The sequence below is a fragment of the Notamacropus eugenii genome, chromosome 3 (genome assembly GCF_028372415.1).
Source record: "Notamacropus eugenii isolate mMacEug1 chromosome 3, mMacEug1.pri_v2, whole genome shotgun sequence".
Classification (NCBI taxonomy): domain Eukaryota; kingdom Metazoa; phylum Chordata; class Mammalia; order Diprotodontia; family Macropodidae; genus Notamacropus; species Notamacropus eugenii.
In genome coordinates this window covers 63,769,627-63,790,569 of record NC_092874.1, presented here as the reverse complement: position 1 = coordinate 63,790,569, position 20,943 = coordinate 63,769,627, and the positions used below count along the sequence as shown (strand labels likewise).

Here is a 20,943-nt window from a genome sequence, read left to right as displayed (position 1 = left end):
TTAACAACAAGTGTCAGTGTGTAATATGATATTTCATGTTACCTTGAGTGTTGAAAAACTCTTTGCTGGCCAAATTCTCAGACATTGCTGAAATCACTTCAGCAGCTGCAACTTTCGTTCCTTCATTTTCAGATCCCAAAAGGGTTATGAGACATTTTTCCACCTCTTGTTCATGCAGAATTTTTCTATTTTCAGCTTTTTATAAAGAAAAATAAAAATTAAAATTACTTTTTAAAAAACTGCTGCAAGGGAGCAAGGCGCAGGCTTTTAATGGGAAGATAAGAGTGATCACCAAAATAAGTTCTCCAAGAATGTGCAAATGGGACTTTCAACTTTAGTGACAAAGAGGCCAAAGAATAGAGAATTTCTACCTAATCAGCTTTTCAGTCAATGAACTTATTATTTGTACTTCAGAGTGTTGGAGAATATAATCTTTTCTAATTCTGTCATCATGGAAATTATCCTTTCATAAAGAGGCTAGCTGGCCACCAATTACGGACTGTCAATCAGAGGGATACTAGTCAATGTTTAAAAAAGCAAAAAATGTCTCTCTGAAAAAACTGTATGCATGACACACTCATATTTAATCTGCATCATTGGTATTTTCTCCATTTCTTTCTTAAGTGCAAATAATCAACAAAACAAGAAAGCAAGCTCTGTTTTGTGACATAGGCTAAATGCTCACACTGAAAATTTAACAATCACTTCCTTTGATCAGGTGTGAGTTAACTCCAGTACACCTTTAACTTGATGGTTATTTAAAGGGCACTTGGGGGCAAGAAAGGGCATCCATATCTGTGGTTTCATCAATCTAGGAAATTCCTGGTGAGGAAAGTCTCCCCCATCCCCCGCAGTTACAGATCAGAGTATGGCGAGACTGTCTGTAATAGATGGTTTCAGAGAATTATGTGGGGATACCAAAAGGTGAAATGACTTGCCCAGTCACACATCATATATCAGAGGCAAGACTTTGAGCCCAGGTGTTCCTCTGTTTCAGTCCTCTGTTCATTACACTACTCTACCTCTTAATTGCTGTTCTTGAAGAAGACCATGACATCAGGGAGGAGATGCCATGACATGCAAGTAAACTGGATTTAAGTGAGGGAGGGCTGTGCAAAGTCACCAGCCTCATTCTCTCCTCCGGAACCATCTGGACCCAGTGGCAAGATGTGGATCAGGATAACTGGAGATGACCCAGGATACAGTGGGGGACCTTGGCCTTTTCAGTCTAAGGTCTTTAACAGGTCTTAGTATGACTGAGGCAGCACCCATTCAGTGACTGAGGTTTAATATAAATGAGGCAAAGAATGACCTCTTTAAAAAAAAATAAGACCTGAGAGGGGAAGACTCTCAGGGTTTCTGGCCAAAACAGAAACAATTTTTATTTACATTCATTCTGAGAAAGAAGTAAAAGATCAGACCAACCAAAGAAAAATTATATTGGATGTTGAGGGCTTTAATTAAACTTAACATGACACAATTGGTCTTTTATTTTTATACATACGCATATCTCACAGACCAATTATTTTTTCTGTTTGGCAGTCCCACAATTAATACACGCATTAGTAGATGGTTTTCATTACTTACTATGGTAGAATAATTCATCACTCTGTATTTAACCTGAGTGATTGGTCTCTTTGGACTCAGCTAGGCTGGACCTCAGACCACTGACATAGAGTCTTTGCTCTAAGGCTTTTCCAGCTTGGTGAATCCTACCAGTGCGAACATTCTACTGGCATGACTTTGGAGATGCCAGGGTCATGTTCAGATCAGGTGAGAATAGGAAGTTAGTGGAGGACAGAGCTTGAAATCATTATTTATAGTGATAAATGCAAATTAAAATAATGAAAGCATTCATAAACCATAGCTTTACTCGAATAAAAATAAAAGGCTTATATGTATATCTATGTATATAGCATACATGTAGATAAGGATACATATATGTATGAACAAGCATTTCTTAAAGGCACACTATGTGCTATATACCATATTAGATGCTAGAGATACAAATATAAAGAATAAAAATCTTTTTTCTCCCAAGGAGTGTATGTGTGTATACACACACATACATATATATGTACGTATGTATGTACATATATATACATATATATGTATGGAGAGAAAGAATATGGATCTGTCATAATCATCTAGTCACAGAAAACCAGAATGAAAAACATAAATATGTTTTCCCCTAAACATCAGGTACTTTCCTTTTTCTATCTTGGCCTTTGGATTTGGCTGGATTTGTTATAAATAAAAATAAAATTAGTAAATAAACATGATAAAATAATTTCATCAATGAAGCAGAAAATTGTTAAATGCTACAATAACTATTTTTCTCTTCTGCAGCTAATTCTAAGTAATTTATTTTATCAAAAGCATGTTCTGGGCAAAAAAACCCAAACAAACTGTTCTGTATATTTTTATATGCCCTAGAGAGGTACAGGAGACTGGTTTGGCAAAAAAACCCAAACAAACTGTTCTGTATATTTTTATATGCCCTAGAGAGGTACAGGAGACTGGTTTGACAAGTAACACAGTTCCCAGTTGGTCTGTTTCTTACCAATTTAGTTAATTATTCTTTGCCAAGTTTGGTCATGAGTTTAGAATCCTCATAAATTAACTTTTAATAAAATAAATTTATATCATAGGAGAAGGATGACTAGTTATGTTTCATAATAAATTATTATACAAAAAACTGATCTTTCAGATTCAAAAAAATCTTAATTCATGAGAAGAATTACATGAAGAAATAAATTCAACTTTTAAAAAGTATTTTTAATTCAAAAATATTATTCAAGATTTTTTTCCAAAATTACTGGCAACTCAATACTATTTTTAAATTACCAAATGCTTTTTTTTCCTTTACAGTGATTAACTATTCACATGCAACAACGAATCATCTTTGTAACAGACAGTTGCTGTCTTTGACCCTTCATTCATCTGAACATATTGAACTAGAAAGAGTCAAAGTAATGCGGTCAGTATGGTCTTTTGTTCAAGAACTTCAGGGCATTAATTAATGAACCATGTCTCATCACTCTATCTTTTTAATCTTTTAACCTCTTAATTTAAAACAACAATTTAATTCCTCAACCTGTCTATAAATGTGCTTAGTTTTTTAAAAGAATCCATATTTAAACATTTGAATCTTTAATATATTCACTCCCAAAGATAGAGCATTAGGAAGAGTCCTTCTAACCATAATATTTGATCCAAGTAGTTATGTTCACAAAGTACTGCATGACATATCTTTATCCAGCTTTCTAAATAGACATCTACCAATGTCACTTTTTCAGAAATGGCACCTTAATATCCATTGTCAATAGAAGTAATTTAGGAAACTGGCTTTATGGTAGGTAACTGTTACACATCCAAAATAGTACATATATAATTATTGGAGAGGTAGAAAAAAATCATTTAAATCAATATCGCAGGTAATTAGTTTCCCAACCCTGCTGGGAATGTTCTAAAAATCCAGCTGTGTTCACCAAACCTCAAAAGTGCAGACTGCTGTGTGGTTATAACAGATTTTAAAGATGAAAAAAACATATTAGCTCAGTACTTCGTTGAATTCCTACACCAAGAGAAGCATTTACATTTTAATTACAGAAACAGTGAAGCTACATATGCGAAGTAAGCTGTTCCTACAGTAATGAACCTTAAAACTGGTTTTTTTAGTGCTACTTAAAAAAAAGACATGGAATTGTGTCGTCACAAAAACTCTTGTTCGTACTTATTTTCTTTCCCATTCCTGGGAGCTGCGTGGGGTCACCTTCATCCCTAATGCCAAGTTAATGGGAGTCCATAAACCTAGCTGGGAGTAGTGTAATGAACTCTTTCATCCCTGGTGTCAAGTCAAAGGCTTAGCAATCTTGGTTTAACACATGGTGAGGATATGTAACTTTTTCACTCACCTTGGTTGAATTTCCTGTTTTATAGCCACTATTTCAAAAATGTTTCACTTGTGCTTCTTGGCATTGGGGATCAGAGGAGGGAGAAAGAGTCATGATTTCATCAGCATGGGGAATCCCCGGTGTGGAAACTCCTTCCAGAGATTTGTCATCTGTATTTTGTAATGAGGGCGTGTGGTTTGTTTTATAGTGCTTTTGATGTAATTGCATTTGATCTTCACAATAACTCTACATGGTAGATGCAGAAGGGCAGGTAGGTGGTGGAGTGGATAAAGTGCTGGGCCTGGAGTCAGGAAGACTCATCTTCCTGAGTTCAAATCTGGCCTCAGACACTGACTAGCTGGGTGACCCTGGGCAAGTCACTTAACCCTGTACACCTCAGTTTCCTCATCTGTAAAAGGAGCTGGAGAAGGGAATGGCAAATCACTGCAGAATCTTTGCCAAGAAAACCCTAGATGGAAACATGAAGAGTCAGATAGTACCAAAAAACGACTCAACAACAAAAACAACGAAAGTAGGTGTGATAAATTTTCCCGATTTTCCCGATAAGGAAACTGGACCTGGGAGAAGTCATATAGCTTGTAAGTGTCTGAAGTGAGATTATGAACCCAAGTATTCTTGGTTCCACATCCAATGCTCCAGCCCCAACCCCCACTTTCCAACACTCAACTGCTTCACTTAGAGACAGGGTTGGCTATGTACTTGGTAAATGTGGCATTTTCTAGGGTTCAAGATAGGGATCTACGTAAAAAAGATTGGGTAAATGTTTCTGTATTTCTGGAACTATTTATTATTGACATTTTTCAGATGTGATTTTGTTTTACATTTTGACTTTTGAGTTTGTCATACTAGGATGTGTAAGGGACAGGATTTTCTAATCAATCATCAAGCACTTTTTAAATGCCTACTATGTGCTAGGCACTGTGCTGGTGCCAGGGATACTGAGACAAAGATGAAATTGTCCCTTACTTCAAGTGGCTCATCTGGGAAGTTTAGGGAGGGGAGAACAAAGCATACACCTATAAATAAGTACAGAGTGATAGCTACAGATAGATGGTAGACTGGGGAGGGCAGGACTAGTTTCTGAAGGGTTCAGGAAAGGTCGCATGCAGGAGGTAGCATCTGAACTGAGCTTTGAAAAAACCTTGGAGTTGTAGGAGGTAGAAGTGAGGGATGTGCTGGAGGCCTAGCAGCGTCCATTGAAGAGGCAGAGGGATAGGAGATGGAATGCTGTATGGAAGGAACAACTGACAGGTTACTTTGTTTGGGACACAGCGAGCAGTGTGTGAGATCATCCTGCAGAGGAGGGCTGGCTCCAGATTTAAGGGTGCCAAACTGAGGAGTTGGTATGGTATCCTGCAGGCAACAGAGAAACACTGGAACTTTTTGAGTATGGGCAGGTCTGTGCTTCAAGAATATTTATCTGACAGCTGAGTGGATAAATTAAGAGAGGGGAAAAGGAAGGAAAGAAAGAAGGAAGGAAGGAAGGAAGGAAGGAAGGAAGGAAGGAAGGAAGGAAGGAAGGAAGGAAGGAAGGAAGGAAGAGAGGGAGGGAGGGAGGAAGGAAGGAAGGAAGAAGGGAGGAAGGAAGGAAGGAAGGGAGAGGGAAGGAATGAGACAAGGAAGGAAGAACGCATTCATTGTATGCTACGTGACAAGCGCTGTGCAGCCTTTACAAATGTCTCATTTAACCCTCACAACAGCCCTAGGAGGTAGGTGCTGTTATTATTCACATTTTATAGTTGAAGGAGCTAAGGCAGAGGTTAAGTCACTTGTCCAGGTTCACACAGCTGGAGGTGAGATTTGAACTCGAGTCTTCCTGACTTTAGGCCTAGTTCTTTAGAGCCACTTAGTGATCTTAGGGGAAAATTTAGAAGGCACAGCAGGAAAACTGGAGTTTAGCTAAAGTGATGGTACGATCAGGTGGGCATAAAAGTCAAGGCAGGAAGACTGAGTCCAGAGTCCTAGAGATCTTATCAACACAGGAGTATACATGGGTCTAGGAAGGCCAGCAGAGGCCAAGGTCTGCGAAGGCATGGAGTAACAACTAGTTCAACAAGAACAGCATTAAGAGGCAGCTAGTGGAGTCCATCAAAAACATCACACACAATTTTGCAGCAGAGACTAGTAAGAGCCAGAGAAAAAGAATTCCTCCACCTTGGTTTCGGTCTCCATGGTTTCCACCCATCAGTGTGAAACTCCCAAAGTTGTGTTCCCTTAAGCTCTACCCTAATGCCACTGTTGCAGTCACTTTGGGATCAGTGGAATTACTCATTGCAGGTCCCTTGGTCTGCTGCTCCAATCCTGGTGACTCTCTGAGAACTTGCAGTCAAACTCCCCACCTTGTTTCCAGGTGAAACAGAATGTAGTTTTGGTGTCAGGAGATAGTGCCACTTTGACGGTTAGAATTCAGCCCCACATTTTTTAAACTAAGCAGGCCTATGTGGATGATGCAAGATAGATGGGCCTACATTAATGCCATTAGTGATAGTTTTCCTAAAGTGCAGGTCTGACCGTGTCATTCTCTTACTCAGGAAACTCCACTGGTACCCTACGATGTACCTTCAGGATCAAAAAGAAACTTCTCTTGGACACTGAAAACTCTTGACAACCTTACCCACCCTCCCTTTCCAGTATTCTAGCACATTTTCCCCTCCACGTACGCAGGACTGGCTTCCTTGCCACGTGACATCTGTGGCTTTCCATTGGATGTCCCCCATTCCTAGAATGTTCTCCCTCTTTCAAGGCTCAGCTCCAGCATGTCTATCTGCTTCAGGTCTTTCCTAATCCCTTCTGCTGCTACTTCCCTCTTCTCCGTGCTCCCTTGTATGTGCTTCGAATGTGCTTTCTATATACCTGTTTGCGTATATGTTGTCTCACTCATTAGATTGTATGCTCCTTAAAGCCAGGGACACTTTCAGTTCTGTCTTTGTACCCTCTATCCCCAGTATCTAGGAAGGAAGGAAGAAAGTAAACATTTAGTGAGTAATTATGAAGGTGCCTGAAGACTTCCTCTGGTGGAATGGGCAGATGAGAACAATTTGTTCCAATGGCCACGGAGGCAGATGAAGCAAGAGGTGTGGAGCGCTTAGAACTTGGTTAGAAATCAAAGACGCCAAGGTCATCCACTGCATCCTGAGCCATCGCCAGCCGTCTTGACTCTGTCCTGCCACTGGACTAGGATGACTCTGGAGGAGAGCGTGAGGTTGATGACTTCGTGCAACTCTGCCTCGCTTAAATCCAGTTTAAGCACGAATCAAAAGACATCACCCATACCATTTCACTATTATGCCTCCAAGTCCTGTGGCAACAAGCAAGTGCTGAAGCAGCAGGTGCGGATACACTGGGAGCTGTCGTCACAACCCTGCACACAGGTGGTCCAGGCCATAGGGTCATTTCTCACTGGAAGCAGCAGTGGGACTTGGCAGCCCCTTGGGTGCCTGAGCAGCCTTTTAAGGATCACACTGCTCACCTCCTGGTGTGAGGCAGGGGGCTAGAAAACATGCCCTAAATATCATCTGCTTACCTAACCCTGGCCTGATTACGGTGGCAGGCAGGGAATCCCACTATGTGGTGAAACACAAAAAAAAATGTACAAAATGTACGAAAACATCTGCAAAGATGATTCCACTCACCATTGGCACATGGAATGTGTGCACACTTACAGACAACACAAAATCCAGTAGACCTGAAAAATGAACTGCTCTTGCTGTAAGAAAACTCAACAGGTATCATATCCAAATGGCAGCCCTGAGTGAAACCAGGTTGGCAAATGAAGACTGGCTTACTGAAGTTGGAGCTGGATACACATTTTTCTGAAGTGGGTGCAGTGAAGGAGAGTGCTGTGAAGCTGGTGTGGGTTTTGCAATCAAAATTAATCTAGTCAGCAAGCTGGTATGCCTGCCAAAAAGAGTAAATGACAGGCTCATGACAATACGATTATCACTCTCAGGAAAACTCCATGCCACCATCTTCCGTGCCTATGCTCCCACCATGATGAACCCTGATGAGGTCAAAGAAAAATTTTATGAAGACCTAGAGACCCTTATCATCAATGTGCCAAAAGAGGACAAGCTTATCATTCTGGGTGACTTGAATGCTAGAGCAGGCTCAGACTACCAGACTTGGCTGGGAGTCCTAGGGAGGAAATATTCCAGGTAAGGAGGATGCAGAGGTGACGGGATGTGCTAGAGTGAGTAAGTCTCAGATGCTGAGGGACGTTTCAGAATGAGAGTGCCGTAAAAGCACAATTTGGAATTGCAAAAGGTCAGGAATGACTGGAAGGGGGAAAACACAGTGCCTAGCACAGTAAGTACTTAAATGTTTGTGTGATTGATTGGTGCCTTTGATTGAGGAGCACAACTAGAATGCTGTGAAATGTTTAGTTGTTCTCATAGGAGATCGAAAACTTCCATACCAATACGGAGCATTAGGCAGGAAAGAAGGCCTCAGTTGGATTATTTGAATGAAATCAGGCATGTGAAAGCTATTCTGGCTGGAAAAAAAAGGCGTTCTTAAAGGGGATTCTGAAGCACAGGTTGAATACTTCAAGATCATTTAGCTAGGAAACCTGATCCTAGAAGAAAGACAGATAACCTGATATAGCTGAATCAGAAGACAATGCTATCAATGAAAGGGTGAAATCTGTTCCAAGGGACTGTAGGTAGAAGGCCTCCATGGACAGGCAGGCAATCTGGGGGCCCAGGCCACCAGTGCTGCCAGTCCCAGTGCAACAGTTTAGGGTAGGATGAATTAGAGATGTAGAAGGAGAAATGCAATCCAAGACATGGCCACGCTGATGACAGCTTTTGTTCGTTTTACTATTTGTTGTAAAGGTGGTAGTGATGGTGATAAGTTAGTAAGCAACAACAGGTATTAGAAAAACATCAGTAAAGCTTTTTTAAATCAGAAAAAAAGTGCAGAAGGAAACACAAGTAGAGTAATTCTGTAACTATATTTTAAACTTTAAGAGTTATGTATTTGTTTTAAAAATCGTATTATGTGAGTTTCTTGCACAGTACTCTTATTTGTTCTTTATATTAAAATGTTTAATTATTGTTAAATTCACATTAACAAAAGAAAATTTTAAAAGGGAAAAAAGCCAATAGAATTGGCTCCTATGTGGTCAGATTGAGGCTTCAAATCCCCCAGCATGGTTCCATATTTCTGACATGGCGATACAGTGTTTTAGGCTGTTCTCCCTCACCTCCACGAGGGTTCTGGGACAGTGCCTTTTCTCTAGCTCAAGTTCAGAGAGGGTAGGGCTAAGAATGTCCCTTATGATTGATCCATAAATACTTGACCTAGTTCTAAAGTCACTGAAGAAAAAGGTCACTGCTGTGCCAAACAAGATTAGGAGTGGGGAAAAAGCAGATCCATACTGCTCAGCCCTGAGGAAGGGACCAGGGGAGGAATTACACCTGAAAATGAGAAGACTAGCAAAGCTTGGCAGAAAGGAGGTTCTAGAAAGTAGGGGAAGGGATATATTGGGAAATGGAGGTGACATAAAAATAAAATACAATAAAAACTAAAAAAGAATGTGTATGAGAGGGAATATGAGGCCTTTGCTGGTGTGCCAAGGCAAGTGAGACTCTGATAAGGTCTGTCTGCACATTTAGCTTTGGTCTGAGGGACAAGGAAAATAAAGGTGGCATTGTGAACTGGACCCTAATGCTCCCCTTCTTCCCTCACTGATCACACCAGCAAACGTCAGTGAGAAATTAGCAAATTTTACTTCATGCTGAATCGTTATGGCTGAATTGTTAGGAATTTTTGGAAGTATTCCTAGTTTTTTGGGAAGGTGATTCCTGTGGCATTTAGGGGAAGGAGGTGAGTGGAGGGGGTCCTGATCCAGAACACAGGGTATGAATATGAATGACAATAGTGATGGCAAGATTTGAATTCAGGGCATCCTACTCCAAGTCTAATGATCCTTCTCCTATATCAGGCCACCTGTGTCTGCCTTTTCTGTGAGTCTGCATGCTTTGTCCATAGTCAGAGGCTTTAGTTAATGGTCCAAGACAAGGCTGTCTGGCTTTCACAGAGCAGAGTCTTAAGCTGAAGAGGAATTTTTAATGGATGTTGAGGCCCTCCAGATGCTCCTGTTTGTGGATGATGGTGGTTGCATCAAGCCTTGAAACATAGCAGCGCCTCTTAAGAAAAGATCCATAATTATTCAGTTTGGCCTGGGTATCTACTGAAGGGAACCCTCAGAGCTCATCCATCAGGATATGTACCTGGGATGGATAGCCAAAATGACAGCAAGTTAGTCCCCAGAAGGAGAAGAGCAGGCTGGATTCAGAAATTCCAAGGCTCCTTTCATGAACACAAACTTATCCCAGAAACAAAGGCCTTTACTGTTAATGCTAATATCCTACCAGCATTCCAAATCATGGTACACACTGTAGCATGGGAGGAATTTAAAATGAGTATGATATATCCCCAAGAGATCGTAAAAATGGGAAAGGGTCCCACATGTACAAAAATATTTATAGCAGCACTCTTTGTGGTGGCCAAAACCTGGAAGTCAAGGGGATGCCTATCAACTGGGGAATGGCTGAATAAATTATGGTATATGAATGTAATGGAGTACTATTGCACCATAAGAAATGATGAACAGGAAGACTTCAGAACAACCTGGAAGGACTTACATGAACTGATGCTGAGTGAAGTGAGCAGAACCAGGAGAACTTTATGCATGCACAGCAACAACCACAGTGTGCGAGAGTTTTTTCTGGTAGACTTGGAACTTCATTGAAATGCAAGGACTTCAAAAAAATTCCCAATGGTCTTCTAAGTCAAAATGCCTTCCACATCCAGAGAAGGAGCTATGGAACTCAATCTCAGAATGTAGCAGATTATTTGTGTGTGTGCGTGTGTGTGTGTGTGCGTGTGTGTTTTGTGTTTTGGTTTGTTAGATGATTTCTCTCACTCATTTTAACTCTTCAACACAGAATAACTATAGTGAAAATTTATTTAATAGGAATGTATGTGTAGAACCTTTACAAAATTGTATGCCGTCTTGGGGAAGGAGGAGGGAGGTGGGGGGAGAGAGGGGAAAATAATAATCTCAGTTATATGGTAGTTATTGTAGAACACTGAAAATAAATAAAATTAATGAATTTTAAAAAAATAAAATGAGTATGATACAGAGGGCAATGGAGGGGTACATAATGAATGGGAGCAGGCTTAGCACATAATAAGGAATTTTGAAGAAAAAGAATAAAAGACGTCATCAAGGAAATGTAGGGAAAAAAAGGATGGGGCAATCATCTGTCAAGGGCAAGGGACAATATATTGACAAGCCATTGGCTCCACTGATATCCTCAAAATGTCCAGCTAAATCAAAGGAAGGCTCTTAGCATTCTCATGTGATAAACATAGGGAGGATATGGATATGGACAAGAATGGTTGGGTCACGATCCCTAGACGGAAAACCCAAATGGACAAGATTAAGGATTCATTTTAATCTGGTCTCTATAATCATTGAAATTCCTTTAGTGACTTCCAAGGGCTATGACTGACACTAGTCAGTAGCTTTGAGGAATTTCTCAAGGCTAACGGGCATTCCACTGAAACGCCAATACATGATCCTATAGCATATATTTAAACACACATTAGCTGAAAATCAGATGTTCAGATGTTCAGATGTCATCTTAGTTATCAATTCCACACTCACTAACTAGGGTAGGTCCAAGGTTCACACACAGATAGGAGAGGAGCTATAAATGGTAGATCTGAAGCTCCTCTAGATCTGAATGTGTCTTGGAGACCATGGCCACAAGTACCATGGCTAATGTTGGGTGCACATGGGCAGCCATCACATATTGTAGAATAATTTCGAGAAGTCTCTGGAACCCCACTGTAGGTATCTAAATATCCCCCCACGAGCCTTTAATAATAAAACCATCACAGGCATTTATGTAGCATTTTAAAATTCGTTGTGGGCTTCCCAAAAGGGTGATGAGATATGTGCAACTTGAAGGTATTACTGGTATTATGTCCAGCCTACAGACTGGAGAAATTAAGTGGCTTGTCCATGATCTATAAGGAAGAATGGATGATCTGAACCCAGGCCTCCACAACTCCAAATCTATTGCCCTGTCCATTATATAAAACTGGCATCATTAACCTGACTCCTATTTCCCTTCATGTGGTTTGGGTTTACTGTTTTGGGGGCCTTGGAAGCAGGGATCTAAACAGAACAGGCTGTTACATGGTGTTCCAGGTCCAGGTGTTTTCAGAACAAGCAGGAAATCCTTGGCAGGATGTCATCTTGAATATGCTTTTAGCAGCCATTGCCAAGATTGTTTCACTCACGCTGACCGTATGGCCTCTGCACTGTTCATCTGGTCTCTATGTGATCCCAGTGGAGTTTTATCTCACATACCCCTTCTGTTAGCTGACTGGTGTGTCCTTGCATGGCCCTTGGGGGCACAACACAAGGTCATATTCAGGTAATCAGTATCTTAGCAAAGGAGGCAAACAAAGAGCTTGTTCTACTGGGAGTGTCTTGCTTCAGATCTCTAATGGTGGTTCCTTCCTTTATTCTGGGGATGGAAGGAAGAAGAGGCCTGTTGTTACACCCAATGTGGGCTCAGAAAAGTGGGCATTTGGGTAGGTGAAGGTGACAGATGACACCGACTGAGGATGCCATGAAGCTTTTCCAAGTTTCTAGCAAAAACATTAAGGCAATATTATATTGGGCGTACTTAATGTACCAAAAAGCATGGAAAGCAAAAAGAAATATACTATAAAACAGGATAGGACATCAGAGATCCTAGATTTCTCTAGTGTGTTTTGTGTTGAATTTGAGCAGCTCTGTGTCCATAGGTATTAATTAACTATGGACAAAAAGATGTCTTGGGTAGATAGACTTAATACTAAATCTACAGGGAGAGGGACTGGCGCTGTGATCTGAATGACACAGAGGGCTTACTCCCAGTGAAGACTCTTCCTCTATTAATGCAGGCTGGCCCTTTCGGTAGTCTGGCAGAATTGCTTAGAGAATGAAAGAGTAGGTGACTTGTGCAGAATCACATAACCAGGATGTGTCAGAGGCAGTACTCTTACCAGCCCAGCGCCTCTTACCACTATTCACTATGTGGAGCATCTTCTCTAGTCTATATTGAAAATAATTTAGAAAAAAATAAAACAGTTTAACTTTCTTTGATGATACTTCAGAGGATCTTTGCACTGACGATGGACAGAAGGCTGAGCAGAGATTGCGTGGCACACAGAGTGCCTTAAATACTAACTAGGCTTTTGATTTGGGGCAGGTCAATTCACCTTTCTCAGTCTCACCTCCTCCATGTAAAATCATGATTATCTCACAGGTTGTTGTGAGGATCTAATGGGAATAAATATAAAGTGTTAGCTATTGCCATTAACAAGGCGTTGCCTGACGATGGAAGTTGTTTGACTTCTCCCAAGGATTAGCATGTAGGCCTGTGGGTGATGTGTGGGAGCAACGTACCTGGCCACCATGAACTTAGGGCAGTTGTTTTGTCAAATGCAGTGGAGATGACATTTCTTTGAGGGGAGGATAGAAAGCGTGGTCTTCTGCATGGGATGATTGGGCTGGGAAACTGAGCTGTGGAATAGGACGGCACATTTGTATAGCACATTTCATATTGTTTGGTTGTTCAGTTGTGTCCAACTCTTTGTGACTCTGTGGACCATAGCCCACCAATACACTCTATGAAGTTTTCTTGGCAAAGATACTAGAGTGGTTTACCATTACCTTCTCCAGTGGATTCAGGCAAACAGGGTTAAGTGACTTGCCCAAGATTACACAGCCAGTGAGTGTCTGAGGCCAGATTTGAACTCAGGTCTTCCTTACTCCAGGTCCAGCACTTTATCCACTTGAATCCATGTAACATTTAAATAAATGTTTTCAGGTTAATAACCACTTTCCTCACAATTATCTTGTGAGGTAGAGTATAAATATTATCATCTTATAGACTCAGGTTTAGGGTACCATCTAGGGTCATATGCCCATATGCTCTTCTGACTCCAAAATTAGTATTCTTTCCATTACACCATACTCAGTGTAGACTAAGGATAAACCAACATTTATCATACAAAGAAAACCTTGAGAAGCAGCATGGTGTACTGGAGCGAAGGCAAAAGACATGGATTCTAATCCCACCTCAGACACTTACCGCTTGGGTCTTCATGGGCAAATTACTCAACCTCAGTTTTCTGATTTATAAAATGGAAACATCACTTACATTACTGACCTTACAAGGTTGTTTGGAGACGGACTACCAAGTGTGAGGAGTGAGGAGAAGGCCAGTTTGTCTGGAAAGTACTTTGCAAACCTTAACGCACCCTACAAATGATTTGTTGTTGTTATTTTTTGTTATTGTTGATTTCAAATTCTTTCTTTGGGTATTGACTTCTCAATATAATTTTTCATACTTTCTACAGGTATAATTTTTAAATGTCAGCGAAACTCTGCTTGTTGAACTAGGTCAAGAGTTGCAACGAAAGTCTCTAGTGTGGATTAAGAAGGAAATGTTTCCTTTGTTACATATGTTTAGAATGTAACTCACCTAAAATAACCAAGCTGTCACTCTTGGAAAGAGGAGTGATACAGGAGGGGATAAAACTTATATCACATATTGTGTTAAATAAAACACTCCCCAATAGATATAAATTAAAACTGCAATTTCATCTTTGGTTCTGTTGACACAAATAAACCCCTCCAGTTTTGCAGATTGATGTTAGCAGAACTCATCACTGAAATGAAAACCTTATTATGTATAGTTATGAATATAGAATTTTTCATATCCTGTTACATGGCACTACTAGACTTTAGATTACAACTTGAAAAATTACTGTATAGATACCAATCCTAGCACAGACTTATTTAAACAGTAGCTTTCAGGATCACAAATAATGCATATATTCAGTATAATCCTGAAATCCACAGCAAATAACAGAATGTAAAAAAAAAAATCCCTGTAGAGAATGAGTAATTATAAAAAGACAGAAACATGACTAAATTACATCGGTGGTTATTAATCTGTGGGCTATCCTATTGTCTTATGCCAGTGACAAAGGAATCTCTGTGCTCCCTGGCTTGACAGACCTTGTGCAGCCTTAAATGAAAGGATTAGCTACTTGTACAGTCGGCTGGTTAATATTTGAACGCAGGCAGACACTGTAATGCAGAGCCCACTACGCAGAATTAAAATGTCAAAGGAAGTAGGACTATTTTGCCTTTAAACTTATACGTACGATCATAAGCTGCTCTAGCAATTGCTTTAGTGGCATTTTTCTGGATATCAGGAAACGTGGTGTTTTCTGCAAATGCCAGGAGTTTCTTCAGACCTCCTGCCAGCTGAATCTGTTGCATGGTATCCACGTCCTCCAGACAGTTGGCTAGTACAGCAAGAGCTTCTATGTGGAGATCGTTAAATTCCTAAGAATAAAAACAAACAACATTTCGGTGTATCTTATTTTGGTCAATCTTTCATGTAAAGGGGAGCTAAAATCATCATGTAAAGGTGTTGTTGCAGAGACAGGAGGAGGCTGTGGCATTCCATGTATTGTCAAGTCTGGGGTGGGGAAGCTGAGGCCTCAAAGCCCTTGAGAGACCTTGAGGACCTAAAGGGCCACATGTGACCTCAAGGCTTAACTTCTTTCTCCTATTTATTCTGTGCCTACTGCCCACCCACCACAATTGTAACGTCAGTGTCTGAGACTTCGCCAGGAGCCAGGGGCTTTGACAAGACACTAAGTCTACAATGTCATCTGAGTAATGACTAAAATAAAACCTTTTGTAAACTTCCCAGAAATTAAGAACTGGCTGTAAGGCATTATTTAGGCCAGTTTACAGGGGGCAGATTGGTAACTCTTCTAAAATATGAAGTTTTAGATTGTTGCCTGGAGCATGTGAAAATGAAATGACTTGTCCTGGGTGAATAGGGCCAGAAGGTGTCAGAGGCAGGGCTTCACTGCAAAGCCGGCCTCTCTGAAATTTATGATAATCGACGTAGTATGTGTAAATGATCATAAGGATTTTAAAAGTTCTTATTCTAGAGAAATGTTTATAATCCCTTTGAGATAAAGTAGTGCGCAGAGAGCCAACCTCAGAGTTAAGACCACCCAGTTTCAAGTCATGGGCCTGACACACACTGGCTCTGTGACCCTGGGCATTTAATTATCATTTAATTTTTCATTGCCTAACTCAATATTTTAAAGACTACAAGTTGTAAAACAGTTATCCATCTGCACCAGCAGGAGGGGTTTCCTCACTCTGAATTGCCTACAGCAGTGAAAAAGCAAGTTGGGATCAAACAAAAATAATTATAATTTCTGAAAAGAAATATATATTTATATTGTGTGCCTTTCTGAAGCTTAGCAGCTGCAGTAAGAGAAGACTTGAAATGGTATAAAATTGGGCAATGAAACAGCTAAAGGAATACAGGAAAATCAATGTTTGGTATTTAAGACATGACAGAGAAAAATGATTTTTTTATGCCTCCATTTATGTGGTCAGCATAACATATTCACAGCCTCAGACAAATGATAGGGTAAGGTGATTTAACCGGTATTATGTGATACGTGAACTGAACAGGCAGAATTATAATTACTGATTCTCTGTGTTGTCTTCAACCACTAGGTCATGCTGCTTCTCCATTTAGAACTTAAGGCTAAATTTAAAAAAAAAATCACAACAAAAACTTTCCAAATTATGTTTAAAACCAACAACTGTAAAGTGACAGTATAAATCTTATAAATGTATACCATACGTCATCGTGAAATGTATGAAATAACATTGTCAGACATAAAATGAAGATAAAAGAAAGGCATCAGTTATAAGTTATTAGCTCAAAGACAAACATTTCAGTCGCTGGTGATCCTTTTCTAAAAGGAGAACCCCCTTCTAAAACATGCTCTTTCCTCCTGAGCTTAAATAAGACAGTTTCTGATAGCAGATTGATGTTTAATTCACTCAACTTTCAAACACCGCTAAGTAAATCTCAAAAACAAAATTGCACATTTTCAATAGTTCATGACTATACATTGCTTTGATTTCTTCTTCCAAAAATTGCCTGTTCGCATCTTTTGACCATTTATCCACTAGAGAATGACTCATTCTTATAAGTTTGACAAAGTTCTCTTTACGTTTGAGATGAGACCTTTATCCAAGAGACTATCTATAAAATTTCCCCCCAAATTTTCTGCCTTCCTTCTTTGTTGGTTTTATTTATGCAAACCTTTTAAATTTAGTGTAATACAAATTATCCATTTTATATTTCACCAAGCTCTCTTTTACTTTTTCATAAATTCTTCTACCTGTAAATCTGAGTGAGAGGTATTATGTTCCATGTTCTTCTAATTTACTTATAATATCTCCCTTTATATACATTTTGACTTCATCTTCGTGTAAGATATTGGTCTATACCTAATTTCTACCAGATTGCTTTCCAGTTACACCAACAATTTTTTAACTAAATAGTGAATTCTTATCCTAAAAGTTTAAATCTTTATATTTATCAAATGCAAGATTACTGTAATCATTTATTACTGTGTATTGTCTGTCTATTCTGTTCCACCTTTCTGTTTCTTAGCCAGTATCAGATAGTTTTAGCAATGACTGCCGTACAACATCGTCTGTGATCTGATCCTGCTAAACCTCCTTTCACTACATTTTCTTTATTAATTCCTTGGATATCCTTGACTTTTTTGTTCTTCCAAATGAATTGTTATTTTTCTAGCTCAATAAAGTAATTTTTAAAAAACAATTTGATTGGGATAGTATTGAATAAATAGATTAGTTTGAGGAGAATTATCATTTTTATTATATTGGTCCTACCCACCCATGAACAATTAATATTTCTCCAATTATGTAAATCCAACTTTGTATAAAAAATGTTTTATAACTATGTTCATGCAATTCCTGGTTTGTCTTGACAGGTGTACTCCAAGGTATCTTACATTGTCTATGGTTATTTTAAGTGGGGTATCTTTTCCTATCTCTTCTTGCAGGGTTTTGTTGGTAATATACAGAAATGCTGATGATTTATATGGGTTTATTATTTTAGATCCTGCTACTTAGCTAAAATTATTTATTGTTTGAAAACATTTGTAAAACACACAATAAATACTAGTTCCCTCCCACCCTCTACCTACTTCACAAGGTTGTTATAAATAGCAAATGAAATCACACACATAAAAACATTTTATAAACTCCAAAGTACTATATAGAAAAGTAGTGAGTTGTATCAGAAAAACAGTCCTGTGCTTTGAATTAGGACAGATCTGAGTTTTCATCATGTCTTTGACATTATTTAACATCTTCAAGCCTGAGTTTCCTCACCAGCAAAATGAAGATAACACTTCCTGAATTATGACCTGCACAGTTCAAGTCCCTAATGTGATGGGATCATAGAGCCATTAAAGAATGTCGTAGCACTTACTCAACAATCCACTCACAGTTGTTGAGGATAAAATGAGATAATATATTAAAGCACTTTGCCGACCTTAAAAGTTCCATAAGAATGTATGTTAATATTATTAGTAGTACAAGATATGAAATAAGACAGCAAGATTTTTTGCTGGCCCAAATCCAGAGCCAAAGCAGTTAGGCTGTGTTCCTGACAGATATGCACAATAAACTGGGGACCATGGGACCAGAGCAAGCATAAGAATGTGCCTCCTCAACTTACCTGATGCTGAGCAAGAGAGATTGTAGAAACAACAGATCCTAAATTAGATAACTTTCTGTAACAGAGGAGATTGTTTTGTGTCACATGAACTGAAAAGAAAAAATGTGTTGGTCAGAGACCTCTCAGCCTGGCTTTTGTTAGCTAGATGTGTCGGCTATGAGTAGAGATCTGTTTGTCTGCCCTTATTTCTATTGAACTGAAGCTGCCATGGCCAGGGGATGGCCCCAGAAAGATGAGCCCAGGAGTTACTGACATGGAGCCGCCAGCCCTTAGGAAATGGGGGGAGCAGAGCAGCGCCCAGCTGAGAGTGTCAGGAGAAGACCCAGGGATCCTACAGCATTGGGGTGCAAGTTGTCTGTGTGTATTTTATGGTTGTGGCCCTCATGCATGATCCCTATGTGCATTCCCATTGTTGGAGTAAGCCCAATGCCTTGGGAGGAAATGCTCTATCAGAGCTTTTCTTACTATGTTAATTCATTGTGTCCTATGGCTCACCAGAGACGAAGTAAATACATTATAGGGATTAATGAGCTACAGTTTTGAGTGGATTCAGACCTATTCTGGGACCCCACCTGTGAAAAAAGATGCTAAAGACATTATACTAACTTGGAGGGGGTCTAGATCTATGATTGTATCAGTTTAGTGGGGGGATGCTTACTATGTAAGCATGTAAATATCTTAAGTGATTTACCCATGGTCACACAACTAAAGAGAACCTATCAAAAGTAGCGTTTAAACATAGGTCTTTCTCATTTTAAGGCAGTTCTCTATTATGCCACATTGCCTACTATGTAAAAAAAAAATTTATTCTATAGAAATTTTTCGGAATGCCTCAATAAAAGTTTATTTAAACTTCATCTTTCAGGCTACTTTAGTGAGTGATAGAAAAGATCACTTATCTGAGAAAATAATTACACTAAAACCTAATTAATGTAGACTTTACAAATTTCAAGTGTTTGCTCGTTCAGCCACAGCATTCTTATTTGGTAAAAAGTTGTAAATCATTTTTATCAGGACCTTTCTTATAAGTAAGGAAAAGCACTTCCAAAATGAGTAACTTAAAAAACATACTAAAAACTCAAGAAATTAAGACATTCTTAATATGCTTTTAATGTCCTCTTCCATCAATGAATATTGAGGAGTTTTCTGTTGGTTTGATGCATTATGTAGTTCCATACTAATACTTATATATATTCAGTAAAGCCATTCCTTGTTTGGTATTTCCAATTATTCACAGAGTTTACCAGTGCTTAGCAAATAGTGTGCTCATACAAATGTTAATAGTATGAAGAATACAATGAAGAAATATTTTAACATGTTACAAGAACAAATCATTTTCAAATACTTGCAAGTACTTCTGATGAACTATTTCTGCGTCAATTATAAATCATTTATATTTAGCTATTAGAAAGGTCTCCCAAGGACTTTTACTAGGTAACACTTCATTAGTCAAATTATTATTGTACATAAGTAATATAATTATTTCTTTAGAAAATTTGGATAGCTTTTTTTCGTAAATTCAAGTTCATCTTTTCCTCAAAAAGTCTGAATTAGTGAGATATTCTGTATCTTAGTTTTTGAAAATAACAAATATTAGTGAATTTCATTTAAAATTTTTTACAGTCATCCTCTTTGATTTGACCAAATTACTTTTTCCCTTCTAGTTATTGTAAATCAATGAATGTCTTACACAAGTGATTCTAAGGAGGATTAAGACTTAAACAGTAGAAGTAGCATTTTTTAAGTACCTTAGTTTCAAGAACTTTAAGAAGTTGCTCTAGTCCTTGACATTCTCTCAGCATTACTCTGCTTTCTCTATCATTGGTAATTATGCCTAAAGTCTTGAGAGCCAGCAGCTGAATAATTGGATATTCAGACTTCAAGAGGTCTAATATAGGAGGGATTGCATTGAAGTCCTGAATTGCCAAACGACAGTGAAAGTCCTGCCACAAAAAAAAAAGTAACGCCATAAGTAATGCAGAAAAACAAGGCAATAGTGAAGAGATTTTGTTTTCTAACATACAGCAGCAAATGAGCATTTTGAGGCTTTTAGCTTTCCTTCTAAAATGAGTTATAATTTAAATATGTACCAGTAATTTTATAAAACTAAAAGATTCACTATGACTTGCATATATTACCTTACCAGGGATAGGGGACATCACATATTCCATGACCATTTCTGTTACTTACAGCATCTTTATTGTATAGCAAATTCTATTACAGATTTGGTTAAAATAATCTGTTAAAAAAAAAAAGATTTCCAAACTCTATCTTAAAATGACTCATTTACTTAAAATCCAATGAAATTTCAGTATATTTTTAAAGTGAACAATTTGTAATTTGTGTGG

General features: G+C 38.8%; 1 protein-coding gene across 5 annotated transcripts in view; it reads right to left on the bottom strand.

Moving 5' to 3' along the window:
• ARMC3 (armadillo repeat containing 3) overlaps positions 1-20,943 on the bottom strand; it is a 129,532-nt gene that overhangs the window by 68,948 nt on the left and 39,641 nt on the right. For all 5 annotated transcript variants that reach the window (XR_011976667.1, XM_072651702.1, XM_072651703.1 and 2 more), the window contains 3 exons: positions 20,344-20,538; positions 15,159-15,342; positions 43-195 (listed from right to left, as the gene is read on the bottom strand). Coding sequence is in view for 4 of the 5 variants with exons in the window: in XM_072651702.1 (XP_072507803.1) it covers positions 43-195; positions 15,159-15,342; positions 20,344-20,538 (532 nt within the window). In the remaining variant the exon portion in view is untranslated. The remainder of the gene's footprint in view (positions 1-42; positions 196-15,158; positions 15,343-20,343; positions 20,539-20,943) is intronic.